Source organism: Lactuca saligna, chromosome 1 (genome assembly GCF_052625555.1).
Source record: "Lactuca saligna cultivar CGN05327 chromosome 1, ASM5262555v1, whole genome shotgun sequence".
Taxonomy (NCBI): Eukaryota; Viridiplantae; Streptophyta; class Magnoliopsida; order Asterales; family Asteraceae; genus Lactuca; species Lactuca saligna.
The window spans coordinates 183,123,954-183,143,497 of NC_136417.1; the positions used below are offsets into that span (position 1 = coordinate 183,123,954).

The 19,544-nt window shown below is 32.3% G+C and overlaps 2 protein-coding genes across 7 annotated transcripts; both read left to right on the forward strand.

Moving 5' to 3' along the window:
* The first annotated feature begins 9,799 nt into the window (after positions 1-9,799).
* LOC145046570 (peroxidase 27-like) lies at positions 9,800-11,427 on the forward strand. The gene is made up of 4 exons (XM_078994857.1): positions 9,800-10,056; positions 10,154-10,339; positions 10,459-10,633; positions 10,779-11,427. Exons 1-4 carry the CDS (start codon positions 9,832-9,834, stop codon positions 11,180-11,182), a joined length of 990 nt encoding a protein of 329 aa, XP_078850983.1. The 5' UTR covers positions 9,800-9,831; the 3' UTR covers positions 11,183-11,427.
* Positions 11,428-11,829: 402 nt separating this feature from the next.
* On the forward strand, positions 11,830-14,481 carry LOC145046578 (uncharacterized). Of its 6 annotated transcripts, none has more exons than XR_013682033.1 (8): positions 11,830-12,149; positions 12,273-12,334; positions 12,746-13,152; positions 13,218-13,360; positions 13,454-13,523; positions 13,617-13,735; positions 14,054-14,177; positions 14,259-14,481. XR_013682033.1 is itself a non-coding variant. In XM_078994874.1 (8 exons), exons 3-5 carry the CDS (start codon positions 13,117-13,119, stop codon positions 13,520-13,522), a joined length of 234 nt encoding a protein of 77 aa, XP_078851000.1. In that variant the 5' UTR covers positions 11,830-12,149; positions 12,273-12,334; positions 12,724-13,116; the 3' UTR covers position 13,523; positions 13,617-13,735; positions 14,054-14,177; positions 14,259-14,481. The 6 variants fall into 6 exon arrangements, 4 of the variants coding, with proteins under 4 accessions (XP_078851000.1, XP_078850997.1, XP_078850991.1 ...); XM_078994874.1 differs by having other exon boundaries at positions 12,724-13,152; positions 13,232-13,360; XM_078994871.1 differs by having other exon boundaries at positions 13,232-13,360; positions 13,601-13,735.
* Positions 14,482-19,544: the final 5,063 nt, after the last annotated feature.

Here is a 19,544-nt window from a genome sequence, read left to right on the forward strand (position 1 = left end):
ATTGAACTTGGAACGATATTGATCTATGAGCTTATTGAACTTGGAAGAATATTTTTTTTCTGAGCTTAATGAACATGGAACACTACTCTTTTATGAACATTCTATTATGAACATGTGTTATGAACTTATGCTATGAACTCTATGATATGAACTTGTTATGAACTTTCTATGTTAAGTCCCTGAGAACCAAACTATAACCTATTAACTCGTACTTGGAGCCAACAATCTTATTGATAACATTATTTGGGGTAGATAGCCCCACTCACCGACAACCGTGTGTGCGTATTTCTATAGACTGACAACATGGGAACCATGGACATGAGGGAATCGAGCAACAATAGTTGTTCGGCTTGGTTGTGAACAAAGTGCTTTGGAATTCAACACTCATTTTGGGTTGGAACTTTTGTTGAACAAATCTATATGTTCTTACTGAAATGATGTACCTTTATAATCCTGTGAACTCACCAACTATTTTATAGTTGACCATCGTTTTTGCATGCTTTTTCGGAAACGATCAGTGAAGCAGTTTAAGACGCCATAATGATTTATGTTTATTGCTCTTGTTATTTACTAGACTATGGAGTATAGAACTAAAATGTAATATTGTTTCGAATATGATGTAAAGATTAGATGCTCAATGATAATGCTTAGTAATCCTATTTACCTTGTGTTGTGAGACCTTAGCCTATCACCCTTCATGTTTCCGCTTTAACGAGTGTTACGTTGGGGAACTCACTAAGCTTTGTGCTTACGGTTTTCAATGTATGTTTCAGGTCCTTCGGTTTTCAAATGGAAGAGCTCGGGTGGTTGTAAAGCACACATCACATGTTTTCGTAATCTGTGATTTACTCTGATTTGATGATGTTTTGATAAATCTGGATTATTTTGGTTTCATAAATAATATGGTTGTAACATCGATTACTCTCGGTAATGCTCTTTCCGTGTTTAATTTATTAAATATAATTTGTGAGGGTTTTGGGTGGGCCACGACCTGGTGGTTGACGCCCCACGACATGACAACGTCCATTTAAGAACACAAACGTTTCTGATGCGATAATTTCTTATATCAAATTTATAATTTCTATACTCCGTAATATCTCTTAATTCAATGATATTAACGAATTAATCATCCCAGAATACCTAATTCAGCATAATCTACTCTAATTCATCAATTACATAATCACTAGTTAGGGTTTCTAATGTTGTAATTTCCTATATCAAATTTATACTTATAAATTGTACTTACTCTCTCTGAAATCACTACACAATTAAGGAAGTACCTATTTGTTTTTCAATCTTGATGTAGTATGTACGTGATGTCGAACACTTTGGAAACGAAAATGATTCTTAATAAATTATCTACTACAAGTTAAAAAAATTAAAAGGGGTGATTTTGATTTCGCAAGTTAAGAACACTTAAAACATAACTAAAATAACTAAAATAAATCACTTAGAAATATAGAAAAGCGATTCTAGAAAAGCAGTAACTAAAGAGAACTTTGTATAGGTTTGACTAGCAAATTCATTATGGTTGATTCATATGACAGTGTTATGGATTTAAGTTCGTTAGCTACCGGTTCCTAATGTGTGACAACCCAAAATAAAATTCTCTTACAAGTCCAGCCAATCAGTCGAGAGTCAGACTCGTTTCTGCTATCTTTTAGCATTGTTAAGGATCATTTTATGAGTTCTAAGCATAGTACACTTAAGGATTGTGTGTAGGGTTATGTACGGTCGTACACCCATGGTGGTCGTTAACTCATGCTCATATATGTCTTATGCCTTCATTTCTATTCATTTCTTACACTACCAAGTCTAGGAAATCGGTTCTCTCTCAAGTATCATCAAGATTATTCATCCTAATCCTCCAAAATCATAAGTGATCCTTCTATCCTTCTTGATATCTTCCTTAGTTATGTATCATCTCATGATTCATCCATGAAAACAACTCTTTAAAATAGATCTTCAAACTTTCATCCATTTCACCAAGAACACCATGAACACATACTAGTTCTTGCAGACTGTAAACCCCATTCAAGCTTCCAATTCGTATGTATCCTTTCCATATACTTAGTATACATTAGAAACTCTTGATTAATACCCTAGAAACAACCATTTTGCATGAACAACAAGACTGTACGGCCGTACTCCCTTGCATGATCGGACATACCTCAAGACCCTCCAAAATGAGAACTTTATTCATGTTCTTGTTGTACATTAGACACACTAGCTTCCCCATGCATCAATTACCCCTTTTATTCATGTTTTACCGTGAGAATACGGTCATACACTCAGTGACCGTACACCCCTTGGCCGTACACTCCCTTGTATGGTCTTTAACTCCTTTTAGTGAATCACATGTGATTGTAACACTTAGTTCAAGTGTTTCCAAATCCCGAAGGTTGTTTCCTTGCATGTTATTTGTCACTAATTTCATGCCTATATATACCATCATATGTCATTTTACGGCTCGTTTGTGTCTCGGGAATTCATTTTTGGAACTTCTCATCCTTACATGAATCTACAATTGAATCACCCACATAAGGTGAGTTCATACCCCCTATAATTAATCTTTTAAACTGTTATAAATGCTTTTAAGGGCGGGGGGGGGGGGGGGGGAATACAAGTTGAACATAATGATAATTGTGTAAATGTTATTTGTGATAACCATCACTTTAAGGGATTTCTTATACTTTTATAAGTGATCAAAACCATTTCTAAAACTCTTTTAAGTTATGTTACTTTATTGTTTATAAAACACTGTTTTTAAAGTACAATAATAACTAGTAGATAAATGAGTCTTTTATTCAAGTCAGTAACAGTTCAAGTAAACATACTCGTAAACTATAATAAATATATTTTAGAGGTACAATACATACTATAATGAGAAACAGAATGAACATACTATAAGGAGAAATAGGAAGGAACATACTATATATACACTAGAATAGAAGGAACATACTATAACAAGAACAAGATAACATTAATCTGAGACTACTTCACGACTTAACAACTTCTTTGCTAAGTCGCGTTTTGTAACCAGCATCTCCTGGAGGGAGAGCGTTATTAGTATGGTGACAACCACATCACATTTTTGAATATACTTGAAACAAGTTGTTTTTAAGTTAGTTAGTACTGTAGTAGTCACTTTAACATACTACTATATACTTTCATTATTACAAAAGACAAACAGTACAGCTGAGTCTTAGTAAATTCACTTAGAAAGGGACTTATAATGCTAACTTTATGATTCCTTACTGCATACATCAGGAATATATATTAATCGTGCTCGGAAGACAATAGGATGTGTGTTTTCCGCTTCATTTCCTGTCCCTTGTTTGGTTGTGGGCTTAGAGAAGATGCACCCAGTCTACTATCTATCTGATCTTATATATATATATATATATATATATATATATATATATATATATATATATATTCCATATACACTAAGTAATTATAAGGAGTACAAGCTATAGGTCAGCTCATAGTATTTAATTTCAATACACTCTTTTATAGTACAAAAACATACTTTTGAGATAGAACATGTAGTAGACGAAACCAGAAACTTACCAGTAAAGGGTTTAATCTATTTTATTAAACCAGTATAACTTAAAGGACATTTGGTGGTTAATTCTATAATACCTTACTTTATACATCAGAGTTATATATAATTAATATCTGATTGGCAGTTGGATGTGTGGTTTCCGCTTTACTTCCTATTCCTTGTTTGGTTGTGGGCTTAGGGAAGATTCATACAAGTAACTATATGTTCGATATTAGATTATATATAGCCAGTATAAACTAAGTGATTATAGAAGGAACTATTGTGGTTACCATTTTTACTAAATGAAATAAGCGTTTTTCTTAAAGAATATTTTCATCAAATATAAAGGAACTATTACAGTTAACTTTGTGAGTACCAAATGAATACGTTAGGGTTATATACAACGAAGATCTAACAAACAATGGGATGTGTGACTTCCGTCTCATTTCATGTTCCTTGTTTGGTTCTGGGCTTAGGGCAGATACACACAATCGATTGTCTGTTTACTCTAGGTTTTATATAACTTGTATCCATTTAGTACTCATATAAAGGATTATAGAGTCATTTTTACTTATCTTTCATCATATGAGAAGATATAGGATCTTCCGGAGGAACATGCAAACTTTTCTAAAAGAACTTACAACTTACTTTACATCACTAAAATACTTATGAACTCACCGGCTTAAATGCTGATCTGTTCTTTCAAAATAACTTGTATTATCAGGGAACTAGTAGACATGTACACACACTGGTATATACTTTTTTACATCTTTTCTATTCTCTTTTCTAAAAAAACAAGAGTTTTGTCCAAATAGAGAATTTCAACTGTAACCTCGAAATGCTTTAATCTGAAAATGTTTCACAACTATCATTGATCTAAGATTTCAATACATCGTTTTTCTAACAAAAAGTATCCTAATTATTAATGATTATAATTCCATTGCTATTAGTAGCATCGTAAAATATAACAAGGGTAGCATTCCCTTGAACTTTTACTAGAAGTATGATTTAAAAAGAAATATATCAAATATAAAATAGTAATATTGCATTCCTTTGACATAGTCTCGTATCCAAAGCATTTATTTTTTTCATTTTCAATTACACTGAATGCTCTAACAAATTAGAAACCATACTGGCGAGAAGCTAGAATTACAACAAGTTCAAACATTCTCTAGTCGAACAATTGCACTAAGTTTTTCAATTCAACAAATTTCCTTTCTTACATCTAAATTTGATCTAATTGAAAGCTAAAAGTTTGACTTCACTCGCTAGATCTTGAATGTTCCTCATGGCATTGTTGAAAGAGTGATAATTCTTGTATTTCCAAATAACCTAGGTAGTGGCCATGAGCGTGACAGAAACAACTTTTTTTTTAGTGATAGTAGTGTTGTTGTCCATTTAAAACAATGTTTAAATACAGTTGAAAGCAATTGGAATTTTGTAACACCACATGTGAAGTATGGAACGAATTTGAATTGTGGTCGAGCACCCAAATGTATCTTTGACTCAACTCTACTGTTACAAAGTGGGTAAAGTGTCGATTGAAGATCAATCCAGGTTGACCTTTTTGTGCAGCCTCTATAACCTTGCTTTCCACACTAAGATGTGAACTTTTCCGGGACAAATACGCTTCTAAAGAGTCTTGATCATGTTTGACTATAGCCAGTTGTCATCTATAATTTTTCTAAACGATGTCACTGTGTATTTTTCATTAGAATCACTACAAGAAATTTCGGTATTAGCGGCGACACTGAGTATTAGCGGCGACATGTAATTGATGCGTTACATGTCGCCGCTAATACTCGGTGTCGCCGCTAAAGGCGTCGCTACTAATGATGCTACAATATTGATCCGCGTCAAATCAACCCTATCCTTTCGATCTGTTTTTTATCTAACGGTGGGAAATGAGGAAAAATGGCGTTGTGTTTTCCCTCCAGGGGTGTCGCCGCTAATACCCTATTGTCGTCGCTAAAACCCTAGCATCGCCGCTAATACGCGTCACCGCTAATACTCATCGCAGATAACGCCCCAACTACGTCACTTTCCTGTTCACTCTGCTTCCTTTCACTCCTCCAAAGGTAATCGGTGACTGCACCTCCGATGACGACCTCGTTTGCGCCACATGACTCGTCTTCGGCAACCATTACCGCCGGCCACTAGTGGAGCTCCATTATTACCGGCGACCACACTTATTTCCGGCGACAAAAGTTCGATTTAAGTTCCGATTTCTTCTGTATTTTCTATTCAACTTCTGTTTTGAAGTTTTCTTTACTAGTTTAAGTGTTTAATTTAATGTTTTTTGAGCCCTTGTCGGAAAATCTAATTCTGCCGCATTTATTGCCGGAATTGTTGCCGGAAAACTAAATTTCTTACCGGAAAATCGCTAAATTACACTACCACAGGTTCCTTTTCATGAATTTTGAGATTATATATTTGATTTGTATGTTATTTGTATTGTTATTATTTAGAATGAATTGTCACGGAATTTTTTATGTGTTATTTGTATGTTTTTGTGTGTTTTTTGTATAGTTATTATTTGGAATTAGGTTGCTATAATAGAAAAATAAGTATGATGCTATAATGAATATGTGTAGGAAAATGTTTATATGTATTTGTACGTATAGTGTGTGTATCTATGTATGTAATGTGTGAAAAAAAAGTGTGTATATTACAAAGAGTAATTTTTGAATCAAAGTTAATATTTATGTGGTATTTTTATGTTTTTTGTGTGATTTTTGTATGATTATTATTTGGAATTAGGTTGCTATAAGAGAAAAAGAAGTATGATGCTATAATGAATATGTGTAAGAAAATATTTATATGTATTTGTATGTATAGTGTGTGTATCTATGTATGTAATGTGTGAAAAACAAAGTGTATATATTACAAAAGAGTAATTTTCAAAACAAATTTAAAATTTATGTGGTATTTTAGTTTTAAAATTATTCATAATCATAAATTGCTTTGTAAAACTATTAAATTAAATTTTCGATTATTAATTTAGATATTAAATATAGTTATAAGAAATATAGTTATTTATAATCATAAATTGTTTTGTAACGGAGGTGATGGCCGATATTATAGGCCTTGGTCACGGTGGTGATGGAGCTGGGGATCCACCATCTCCAGGAGGCTTTGGTCGCGGGCAACATGAACAGGATGGTAAGTTTTATTATGATATATTTAATAGCTATTTTAATTTATTTATTATAAGTTATCGTGACTAACATTTTTAATTGTATTTTTTCAGTCAAGCTTCCAAAGAAAAGAAGGGGCTTGTCAAAGAATATAGTGCTAGGAAAGTGGATAAGGGCAAACAGGGGAAAGATTGTGGATTTGAATTTTGACAGGGAGATCACATATTCCCCTGTCGGGAAGCCTACTAATTGGTTCACACATGAAATTGGGAGGTATTTGTGGAACAACGTCCCTTTAAACGTATCTGGTTGGGATAATCTTTCCCTCGCGTTAAGGAATGCGACAGTTATGCATTTAAAGGTAACTTGAATAATATTTTATTTGAATAATATTTTAAGATTCGTTGTGATTGTTATTTAATTAACTAACTTTTTTGTATTTGTAGAATAAGTTTGATTTGGATAAGGTTAACTTGGATCCGGAGCGTGCATAATTGTTGCGGAGCATTGATTCGAGTCTTGCAAAAGTTTACAGAGGCTGAAAAAGTAAAGCCCATTCTTATTTTAAGGATATCGGGGGGCCTGCAGATATCCCAATGGCACTAAACAACCCCCCTCCCCCCCCCCCCCCAATGGTATGTCACCAGAAAATTGGGTGAAGGTAGTCAAATATTTTCAATCGCCCGAATTTTTAAGTCGTTCAACATTAAACAAAGAAGTCCGTGCAAAACAACTAGTTGTAAACAGAGCGGGGTCGAGCTCGTATAGTAATGCATGTTTCAAAGAAGTAAGTTATGATATATTTAAATGTTTATTTAAAGTATAATAAATCTATTTTTTTTTTTTGTTAAATATGATATCACTCGAATTGAAGCATTCCATAAGGCTAATTCGAATCGCCAAGGGGTGTTTTATAGTCATGCAGTCGAGCAACAATACGTAAGTGGTTAATTTGTATTTTAATATACGTGTTTATATCGTCATGGGTATTTAGTAATATATTTTTATGATGTTTATCATTTTTTGAAAATACAGAATGCTTTACTTCAAGAGATCAATCAACAAACTCAAGCTTCTTCTTCAGCATGCAGTTTAACGCCAAGTGATACAAGAAAATGTTTTGAAAAAATATTGGGTGTTCGATGCGGACATATTAGAGGCATCGGGCGTAAACCCCCTACCATTGTGTCTATGTATGATCAAGAACAACCGATGACACAAGAACCACCACAATCACAGGTAATTGTTTGTTTAAGTTGAAAAATATAATGCTATAATGCTATAATGACATGTTGTTAGTTTTTGAAAAATATAATACTATTATGATATATTGGTAATATATTATGATTTCTTTGAAGATCGAAATGTTGCAAACGATACTGCGGCATTAGAAGAGTGGTTTCGTTCATTGTCATCACCAAATAATGAAGAAAATGATGAGAGTGACGGCGAGGAGTAGGAATTTTGGATTTTATGAAATGTTTGTTTATAAGAATACTTTAATTAGGTTGTATGGACTAATATTTTTGATTGTGGATTAATATTTTATAATTGTTATATTGTTTTTGGTTGTGTATGGGTTAAATATAGCTGATTTTATAAAATCGTACATTTATATTCCATAAAATTGTAAAAAAAAAAAAAAAAAAAAAAAAAAAAAAAAAAAAAAACTAAAAAGAATCTTTTGCAGCGATGCTTTTAGCAGCGACATATAAATATTATCAGCGACGAGTTTTTAGCAGCGACATGTAAGTATTAGCAGCGGCAGGTTTTTAGCAGCAACAGGTAAGTATTAGCGGCGACAAGAAAGACATTAGCGACGACGTATTTGCGGCGACGCGTCGCCACTAATACTTTTAGCGGCGACACACCTATTCTTTTGTGGCGACGGCTGTCGCCACTAATACCCGTATTTCATAGTGAATCTCCAATTCATCTCCATTGATTACTTTTAGTAATTCTTTTAATTTTGTTTATATATTTATTATGATCTATGATTTAACTATTAACTTAAGGTTTATTAATATTTTTTTTTCATTTTATTTTTAGTTCTACTAATCTCATCAAAACATAAAAAAAAAACGTTCTACAACTGTAAATAATCATTTTTAAAAGTTTAAAACACAAAGAATAGTACCAATATTCATTGTATTTATTAGTTTGTGTAAGAATCTTTAACTTTTGTAAATTAATATTTATTATTAAAATTAGAAATTAGTATATTGTGACACTTGTTATATTATTTTAATACATTGATCCAATTATTTCTATAATGTTTTCAAGTAAAACTAATGATGCATGCCTTAGGTTTTTTTCTAGATCTGCATGGCATTAACGACCACGAACACTATGACATTACACGGGACAACATTAGTTGCCGCCGGTAATAGTGATTTTGCCGTTATTACCGTTGCTGTTAATGCTAAATGACTCGATCCGTGTAAATTGCATCCCATCCATCCGATCGAGAGAAATGAGAAGATAAGAACACTGGGGTATATAGAATACATAGAAAAAGAATAGGTATGGTTGCTACTTGTGATTGAAATATTTATGAATATTTAATTTTAAGATTTTACCTAACCCTGTTTTTTTATAAAGCCATCTGCTTTAATGGATCCATTGATTAGCTTAACAGTTACTTTGGTTTATTTTATATATTCTTCTACAACTCTTTTTTCCAATTCTTTATAACTTGTTGGGATATTGCGCTGGTCATGCATTAGGTTAATGGTTTACGAATGCATGTTCCTGCTAAAGTCAACTATTTTTTGCCCATGGATTGTCTTACTTTTAACATGATTTGTTCTAAACAGTTAGACGATGGCTAACCTTGTCATCTATACAGTACATGTTTGCTAGATATAATAAGAAATATTGGGACCCTAGCAAATAGTACCATCGTTAATGAAAGTTTTCCTATCTGTATCATTTTTTAAACGGCGTCATTGTGTTAATCATCAAAGTCAACCATTTTTTTTTTAAATTTCAATAATATATAAATGCATGCCATGTGGTGACAACGACATTTATATCGTGTTCAAATTATTGGGTTTCCCTAAGAAACTATAAAATGAGGCATGATATGGTTTACATTTCAAATATCCCACAAAGAAGTTTAACTTGTGAAAGCCTTTCCTATTAGAAATGGCTGGTGGAAAGAACTTATTCAAGATTTTCATGCTTCAAATAATAGTCTTATCACTGTTTTCTTTACATGCAGAAGGCCAAGGGTTGAAAGTAGGGTTCTATAAGAAATCATGCCCTCAGGCCGAGGTGATAGTATCTAAGGTTATAAGCGATGTTATGGCTGTAGCACCATCTCTATCTGGCCCTCTTTTGAGAATGCACTTCCACGATTGCTTCATTAGGGTTCGTAAAACCATACTCCAGCAAAATATTTTAATTCCCTTCTATATGCATTCGTAATTTACCTTCTTAAAAGACTAATACACTCTCCTATTTATAGGGTTGTGATGGATCTGTCCTACTGGATTCTCCAACGAATCAATCCGAGAAATTTTCACCACCAAATCTAAGCCTAAGAGGGTTCAACATTATCGATAGAGTGAAGGTGGCGTTAGAAAAGGCCTGCCCAGATGTGGTTTCATGTGCTGACATTGTTGCATTAGTTGCCAGAGACGTTACAGTGGCGGTATATATTATTCTTTTCTCAAATCTTAATTTCGGAAATGACTTTTTGTATCCAGTTTTCATTTCAAGTTGCACGATAACCAATTGTGTTTTGTTTTTTGTTTTTTCATTTGTTGACAGACTAAGGGACCATTTTGGGAGGTTGAAACAGGCCGAAGAGATGGAAATGTGTCTTTATTCATTGATCCCATAACCCCAGTGACAGGCTTGCCATCATTTACCTCAAACATCAGTGTTTTAAAACAATCCTGGGCATTACGGGGCCTAAGCACGAAAGACCTTGTTGTTCTCTCAGGTACATTCTTCTCTATTCCGTACGTGAAAACTTCTTTCAACAACAATGTCAGCTTTGGATTTTTAAAAGCTAGTCGAATATATTGATTTGAAAAGCATTATTTAATAATCTTTATACATGTGGATTCTTGATCATTAATTTATAGGAGGGCACACCATAGGGATATCTCATTGTTCGTCATTTGATAGCCGGCTCTACAACTTCACCGGTAAAGGTGATACAGACCCCACCATGGACCCAAACTACATTGCAAGATTGAAGTTAAAGTGCAAGCCAAATGATCAAACCACTTTTGCTGAGTTAGACCCAGGAAGCTTCAAGACATTCGATGACTCCTATTTCAAATTAGTGACAAAGAGGAGGGGGCTTCTTCAATCAGATGCAGCCTTACTCGATGATCCAGAGACTAGAGCTTACATGATTCAAGCTACTAGCCGTGGTTCCACATTCTTCAAGGACTTTGGTGTGTCTATGGTTAACATGGGCAGGATTGGGGTCCTTACAGGTTCTCAAGGTGAAGTTCGGAAAGTGTGCACCAAAAGTAACTAGTCCTCATTTTATACTAAACCAAAATAATACCTAAAAATATCTTGGCCGATATATGTTTGCATGTTGATTTAATCTTAAGCTTAAGATTGATTAGTGAATAACAGACATCCATCAAAGAGTGTGCTACGAGTCTGACCCCGTACACTTTATTTTCCCGGTATGCCATTCTATATAGACAAGAGTTTACTTTGTCACATTTCTTGTCGCTATGTATTCAATTAAAATTTTCAAACTTTTTTCCTTTATTTAAGTGTATTATTCTTGATTTGTTGCTTTTTTAATGAAATACATCCATCAAAGAGTGTATTACACTACAATAAATCAAAGTTTAGCGGCGACGCATAGCACTACAAGAATAAGCAACTATAGCGACGAGATTTATGTGGACAACATTTGTGGTCCCTATAGGCTACCTATAGGGACGACATGTCGTCACAAAAGAGTTGACGAATTTTTTTGACTTTTTAAGCTACAGAGGCGACTTGTGGTCTAAACACCGTAAGCGGGAAAGGAAATTGATTTGGCGCGTTCTTGAAATACTTGTGGCGACGAATTATCGCTCTAACAAATAACAAAAAATTAAAAATAGCATTTTTTTTAATAATTTAACGGAAATAAAATTAGGTCGTTTTTTTTGGGGATAATTATAGGGACGACTCGTCGTCCCCATAGCTATGTACTCCCGAAATTAGGAGAGCAGCTCCCTTCGTTTAATTCACGCACGCTCCATCATCAATCTCACTCTCTCTCTCTCTCTGTCTCTCTCTCTCTCTCGATCGACAATTCTCCCCTGGCAACCTCCTCACCTCCCACTCCTAGCAATCTTCTTCCTCTCTCTCTCGATCCACATGCTAGTTGTCGAAGACCACCGGCGATTACCTTCAAAGCCGACGATTCTAACTACCAACTTCATTTTCACATCCGATTACAAATTCTAACGAATACAAGCCCCACTCTAGCGGCCTAGGTTAGTAATTTTCACATCCGATTAAAATTTGTGATTTTCTATGGTCTCGCAGCTTTTTGTTTGAAGATGCAATACTGATAAACTGTAACCATATCAACGATTTTCGGTTAATTTTCTTTCTAGTTGTTCGTTATTCAAGCTTGGAGTATTGATTTATCTGTGGATTTTGATTCTGCGATTAAAAGGTATTGTTTTTCATTGAGATATGTTTTCAGCACCGATCATTGTCATGTCAACCTGTAACAGGAATTAGGAACTTAGAACATACTTCATAATTGGATATTATTGTCATTCTGTATTCATTGTGCTTCTTTACCGGTTGAAAGTAATGAAAAAGATGATTAGTAATTGGTATAGACTTTAACATATAACATCAAGTCAAGTAATATATTCACAGTTAGGATTATGAAAATTTGTCTATTAAGGAGGAATCTCTTACTGTATTTCATTCGTTATAATGGTCAATAATTCGCAAAGAATTTCTTCACTTTGTTTAATAACTTGAGTTTCTTGTTCAATTGATCGGTAGTAACATGTTCATTTTGGTATGTTTATGTTAAATGCTGACCGATAGGTACACTATGATGACATAACAGGACATTAAATGGAAGCACCAAAAAGGATGAGGCTGAAAGTACAATGTTCATGGTTCTCAATTTCTTGAGCAGCTTCATGGAAACATCTCTTCGTTTCATGAAAAAGAAGTTATTACAACATGACTGCTTGACATTGCTGAAGCAAGAAAGGAAGGACATGTTATCATTGGTTCACATTCTCAAGCAATGCCATTGTTCATATCCATCCATATAAACGGTAACCCATTGGCAAAGAAGGTAGTAAAAAAAAGCATCACTTCTTGACAGAGGGTAAATTGGTCATTTCTTTTATTCAAGCAATTCATTCAGTCCAAAAAATAAACAAAACATTTTAAGTTAACTATTCCTCAACAAATTTTCATAATCCTAACATGGTGTTGGAAAATGTTAGAGAGATGTGGACTGAGGTTAGTTCTTTCAATGGAAAATATCTGGTTCCAAATTTGTATGCATTTTCTGATTTTTTTTTTAGTTTTTGTATGATAGATCACAAAAACAGGAAAAGGCAAGAAGAAAGCTCTTCTAGTTAACAAAGACAGATTTATCAGCAAGATGTTTCTCCGAGGCGATTCTATCATCATTCTTCATTCTTCATTCTTTTCCTTGACAAATCAGGTCTTTTAGTTTTCTTTTTGATGTTTTGCCATGTCTTGTGACCTTCGTGACTGGTTCATTTGTACTAAAAGAATCACTAAAAATATCACACAGGAGAACAGAAAGTATGCAAGTGAAGGAAGATATGAAGAGTATTACAATCAGCCAGTAACTGTTTATTAAGGTAACACACTATATATTTTGCTGAAGATAAGTTACAAAGATCATTTTTTTGAAGGGGTAAAGATGTCTTTTTTATAGATCATTATCTTTTTAGGTCTGGCAATGGGGAGGTTGAAGCTGTTCAGACTCCACTGGATGTTGGACAGTGTCTCTGATGCAAGACCTCATAAGGGATTCATATATTAACTATATATCCCTGTAAAGCCTCGAAAGGTTCACTTTCTTTTTTTAATATAAAATTTGATCTTTATAACAAGTTATTTGTATACTTATATATAAGAGTTTTCAAAATCTTGTAAAAATAAATAGCACTCAAGAGTTGAAAGATTGAATTACAGTTTCCTTTTTTGGGTTAACATGGTCACCAATTGGTGATAGAGAATTTTAGTTTCTTTAAATTTAATCATGGTTTAATGGAGGTAGGCTACATTGGTCATTAAGATGCAATTTTGCAACCTAATAATCTTGATTCTAATGTTTCTGTTTGTTGAATGAAGTGGAGCTAAAATACTAATTAAGTCCTTTCTTTAGTTGAACATCTTGTTCATGAAGCCTCCAAAAAATATGAGTATGCATACAAAAAGATCAAAAAAGTGAAAAAAGACAACTCACTTTGTGTGCACGAAAACGTGAAAAGCCATGGATCGGGATCAAGGTTCCTTTTTCCTAGTTCTTTCATCCTTTTCTCTTTTTTTTTTTCAAAAAAAAAAATGATTAAAACTGAATTCATGATCAGGTTCAGATAATGAAAGTGGGAAGAGTGCAAGAAGCTGTAAGGAGCACAGAAGGGCACACTAAGATGAGAAGCAATATATTGTTGATGGCACTCTATGATGAGAAGTAGTCCATTGTTGATGGTGTTATTTTATAAACCATGTAGAATGTAGTGTTATGCACACAAATGATCATGTGATGATTATGCTAATTTCCTCAAGTTAATAATTTTATTCTTCATAATATTTGCAATAATGTAGAGTTTTGAAAATATATCGTATTTTAATGTTTTGCAATTAAATTTACCGTTTTAGCTATTTTGTAAATTTACTGCTTTAGTAATTTTGAAATGTAAAAACGGAAATTATAGAGAAAAAAAATCAGCCTTATAGGCATATACCTATAGAGACAACATGTTGCTTTTATAGGTTCATCTATAGAGATGACATGTCATATCCACTGGTACATCTACCACAACGGCCCGTTGTCGCTAAAGGGTATGTCTATGACTCCACACCTATATCTATGGAGACGACATGTTGTCTTTATAGATATACCTATAGAGACGACATGCCGCCTCTATAGCTTCATCTATGGAGACCAACACCATATAGCGACGAACTAGAAAACGACGACATGTGGTCTCTAAAGGATAACTATTGCAACGATATTTATAGCGACTGTCAAATATATCTATTGCGACGGGGTTATGGTAACGAAAGCTATAGGGACGACTTTTAAACCTATAGAGACGACATTTTTCGTCCCTATAGGTCCCGTTTCTTGTAGTGTAGCAATAGCGGCGACATGTAAATGACGCGTCACATATCGCCGCTATTGCTCTGCGTCGCTGCTAAAGGCGTCGCCGCTAATGCTTTGATTTAGCGATCCGCGTCATTTTCACTCCATCCGTCCGATTTTCTTTTGATCTAATGGCTGCTGAGGAAAGCGGAAACGTGTGTTACCTTTTCCCTCCACTTGTCGCCGCTAATGCCCTACTGTCGCCGCAATTGCGCTTGCATCGCTGCTAAAACCCATCGCCGCTAATACTCAACGCAAATTACCCCTTCACAAGTTACCTTTCTGCCATTTTCTTCCTTACCTTCCACCTTCTCTCGTTTTCCTCTCTATCTTTCTTCAATATCATGATTTTTTGACAATTTTGTGGAGTAGGAATTTCTTCTCGGACCGGTGCTTACCCCTCCTTCCCCCAAGACAGCCATAAACCAGAGACATTTTTGCAAATTCCGAAATTGCCCCTCCTTCCCCCAAGGTCGAATTTCTCATCTTTTTTTAATGATTTTTCTGTTTTTGTGTTAATTAAGATGATAAAATGTCAGCATTTTTCAATTTTATTGAGTCATTATGTTTGTATTTTAATATATGAAGTGCTTATGCATATTTTGTTGGATTATTTTGTTTGAATGTATGTATTTTGTTGGTTTGTGTGTGTGTGTGTGTTTTTTTTCTTCAGATTTGTGGGAATTTAATTATGCATTTTGTGTATATTTTGATATTTATGTTTAGATTACATTGATGTATAAAAAAAATGACATGAATATATACATTTGTTGGATTGCAATTTATGTTTATACCACATTGCCTTAAAATGAAATTTAGATGTATATATTTGTATGAAATTGGATGAAATTGGAATATGCAAATTAGATGTATACAATTGACTTAAGTGTATGAAATTGGAATATGCAAATTGGATTAAATTGGAATATGCAAATTGTATGAAATTGGATATATACATTTGGCTTAATTGTATGAAATTGGATGAAATTGAAATATGCAAATTGGATGTATATATTTGGCTTAATTAGGTTATTAATAGCAACTGACTTCTAGTAATGTATTGTATATTGTTTCAAAGTGCTTAATTTGTTAGTGACTTAATGTTTGGCCAACTTAATAGCAACATACTTTTAGTGACTTAATGTTGGTCATTACAACTTTAGCTTTAATTAGGTTATTAATAGCAACGTACTTCTAGTAATATTAATTTAATTATAGAATAAATTTAAATTAACTTAAAAAAAACATTAAAAAAATAATAAATTAGTTGTAAAATCAAGTTAATGTTAAAATTAAAATAAAATAAAGTTAGATTAATAAACTAAAATTAAAATAAAGTTAGTTTAATAAATTAAACTAATAACAAAAAAGAAAATATTAAATTAATTATAAAATCTAATTAATTTACCTTTAGAATCAAATTAAGTTACCTTTATAAAATCAAATTATATTAATTATAAAACTAACTTAATAGCAACATACTTTTAGTGACTTAAAATAAAGTTAATGTTAAAATTAAAATAAAATAAAGTTAGTTTAATAAATTAAAATGAAAATAAAGTTAGTTTAATAAATTAAACTAATAACAAAAAAGAAAATATTAAATTAATTATAAAATCTAATTAATTTACGTTTATAATCAAATTAAGTTACATATATAAAATCAAATTATATTAATTATAAAACTAATTTAATAGAAAATATTAAATTAATTATAAAATCTAATTAATTTACCTTTAGAATCAAATTAAGTTACCTTTATAAAATCAAATTATATTAATTATAAAACTAACTTAATAGCAACATATTTTTAGTGACTTAAAATAAAGTTAATGTCAAAATTAAAATAAAATAAAGTTAGTTTAATAAATTAAAATGAAAATAAAGATAGTTTAATAAATTAAACTAATAACAAAAAAGAAAATATTAAATTAATTATAAAATCTAATTAATTTACGTTCAGAATCAAATTAAGTTACATTTATAAAATAAAATTATATTAATTATAAAACTAATTTAATAGAAAATATTAAATTAATTATAAAATCTAATTAATTTACCTTTAGAATCAAATTAAGTTACCTTTATAAAATCAAATTATATTAATTATAAAACTAACTTAATAGCAACATATTTTTAGTGACTTAAAATAAAGTTAATGTCAAAATTAAAATAAAATAAAGTTAGTTTAATAAATTAAAATGAAAATAAAGATAGTTTAATAAATTAAACTAATAACAAAAAAGAAAATATTAAATTAATTATAAAATCTAATTAATTTACGTTCAGAATCAAATTAAGTTACATTTATAAAATAAAATTATATTAATTATAAAACTAATTTAATAGAAAATATTAAATTAATTATATAATCTAATTAATTTACCTTTAGAATCATATTAAGTTACCTTTATAAAATCAAATTATATTAATTATAAAACTAACTTAATAGACAATATTAAATTAATTATAAAATCTAATTAATTTACTTTTAGAATCAAACTAAGTTACCTTTATAAAATCAAATTATATTAATTATAAAACTAACTTAATAGGAACATACTTTTAGTGACTTAAAATAAAGTTAATGTTAAAATTAAAATAAAATAAAGTTAGTTTAGTAAATTAAAATGAAAATAAAGTTAGTTTAACAACCCTCGTTGTGTCGTCGAGCATGCTAATCATCGAAATATTTGGGATCTACCATCCGACAATCTTCATGTCCAAAATGCTTATAGTGACTCTGTCCAAGATGTCGACAATGTGGAGGCCAAAAATGTTGACATAGTTCAAAACAACTCTTCATCTGGAGCTAGATTTTTTATTGACTTCTCACAATACTTTCAAAACAATGTTGACGTAGCTCATAACAATGTTGATTATGATGATGAAGACGAGACTAAAGTGCCTCCGCCAACGGGTAGAATCAATAATGTATCCGATGAAGAGACTGATTATGATGATGACGATTCTGATTATGATATGGATGAAGAAGACATTGAAGTATATGATCAAGATTTTGATTAAAAAATCATTTATTTATTTATTTTTTTTTTTGTAATAGAAACTTTATTTGAAATGTCCCTTTAATTCATATTGTTTGTCTAACTTTTATTTATGTTGTTTGCCTATATTGTATATCTTACAATTTCGCTAGGGTAACTAACTTTTATTCATATTGCAAATGAGGTTTACTTGGGCAATACTCTTGGCCATGATGGCCGATGTTATGGGCTTGGATACGGAGGTGATGGAGCCGGGGATCCACCACCTCCGGGAGCCTTTGGTCGTGGTCAGCACGATCAAGATGGTGAGTTATATTATGATATATTTATTAACTATTTTTATTATTTTATAATAAGTTATCGTGACTAATAGGTTTAATTGTATTTTTTCAGCCGAGCTTCCTAAAAAAAGGAAGGGCATGTCAAAAAATATTGAGTTAGGAAAGTTGATAAGGGCAAATAAGGGTAAGCCCATAGATTTGGATTTCGACAGGGAGATCACATATTCCCCTATCGGGAAGTGTGGTAATTGGTTCACCCATGAAATTGGGAGGTATTTGTGGAACAACGTCCCTTTCAACGTATCTGGTTGGGACAATGTTTCTCCCGCTTTATGGAACGCAACAGTTGTTCATCTAAAGCTAACTTGGATACAATTTTAATTTTAGTTGTGATTGTTATTTAATTAACTAAATTTTTTGTGTTTTGCAGAATAAATTTGATTTGGATAAGGTTAACATGGATCCGGAGCGTGCTCAATTGTTGCAGAGCATTGATTCGATTCTTGCAAAAGTTTACAGAGGCCGAAAAAGTAAAGCTCATGCTTATTTTAAGGAAATCGGGGGCCTGCAGATACCCAAGCCGCATTAAACAACCCCCCTAACGGCATGTCACATGAAAATTGGGCGAAGGCAGTCGAACATTTTCAAACGCTAGAATTTTTAAGGCCTTCGGCGTTAAACAAGGAATGTCGTGCAAAACAAGTGGTTGTAAACAAAGAGTGGTCGGGCTCATACAACAATGCATGTTTCAAAGAAGTAAGTTATGATATATTTAAATATTTATTTAAAGTATAAGTAATCTAAATTTTAATGTTAAATAAGATATCAGTCGAATCGAAGCTTTTCGTAAAGGTAATTCCAATCGCCAAGGGGTATTTTATAGTCTTGCAGTCGAGCAACAATACGTAAGTGGTTAATTTGTATTTTTCATATAAGTGTTTATATCGTCAATGGTATTTAGTAATCTAATTTTTATGATTTTTATTATTTTTAAAAAATACAGAATGCTTTACTCGAAGAGATAAACCAACGAACCCAAGCTACTTCTGAGGCAAGCGGTCTAGCACCAACTGATATAAAAGATTGTTTTGAAAGAATATTGGGTGTTCAATGCGGACATATCAGAGGCATTGGGCGTAAACCCCCTACCGTTGTGTCTATGTATGATCAACAACAACCAATGACACAAGAACAACCACAATCACAGGTAATTGTTAGTAA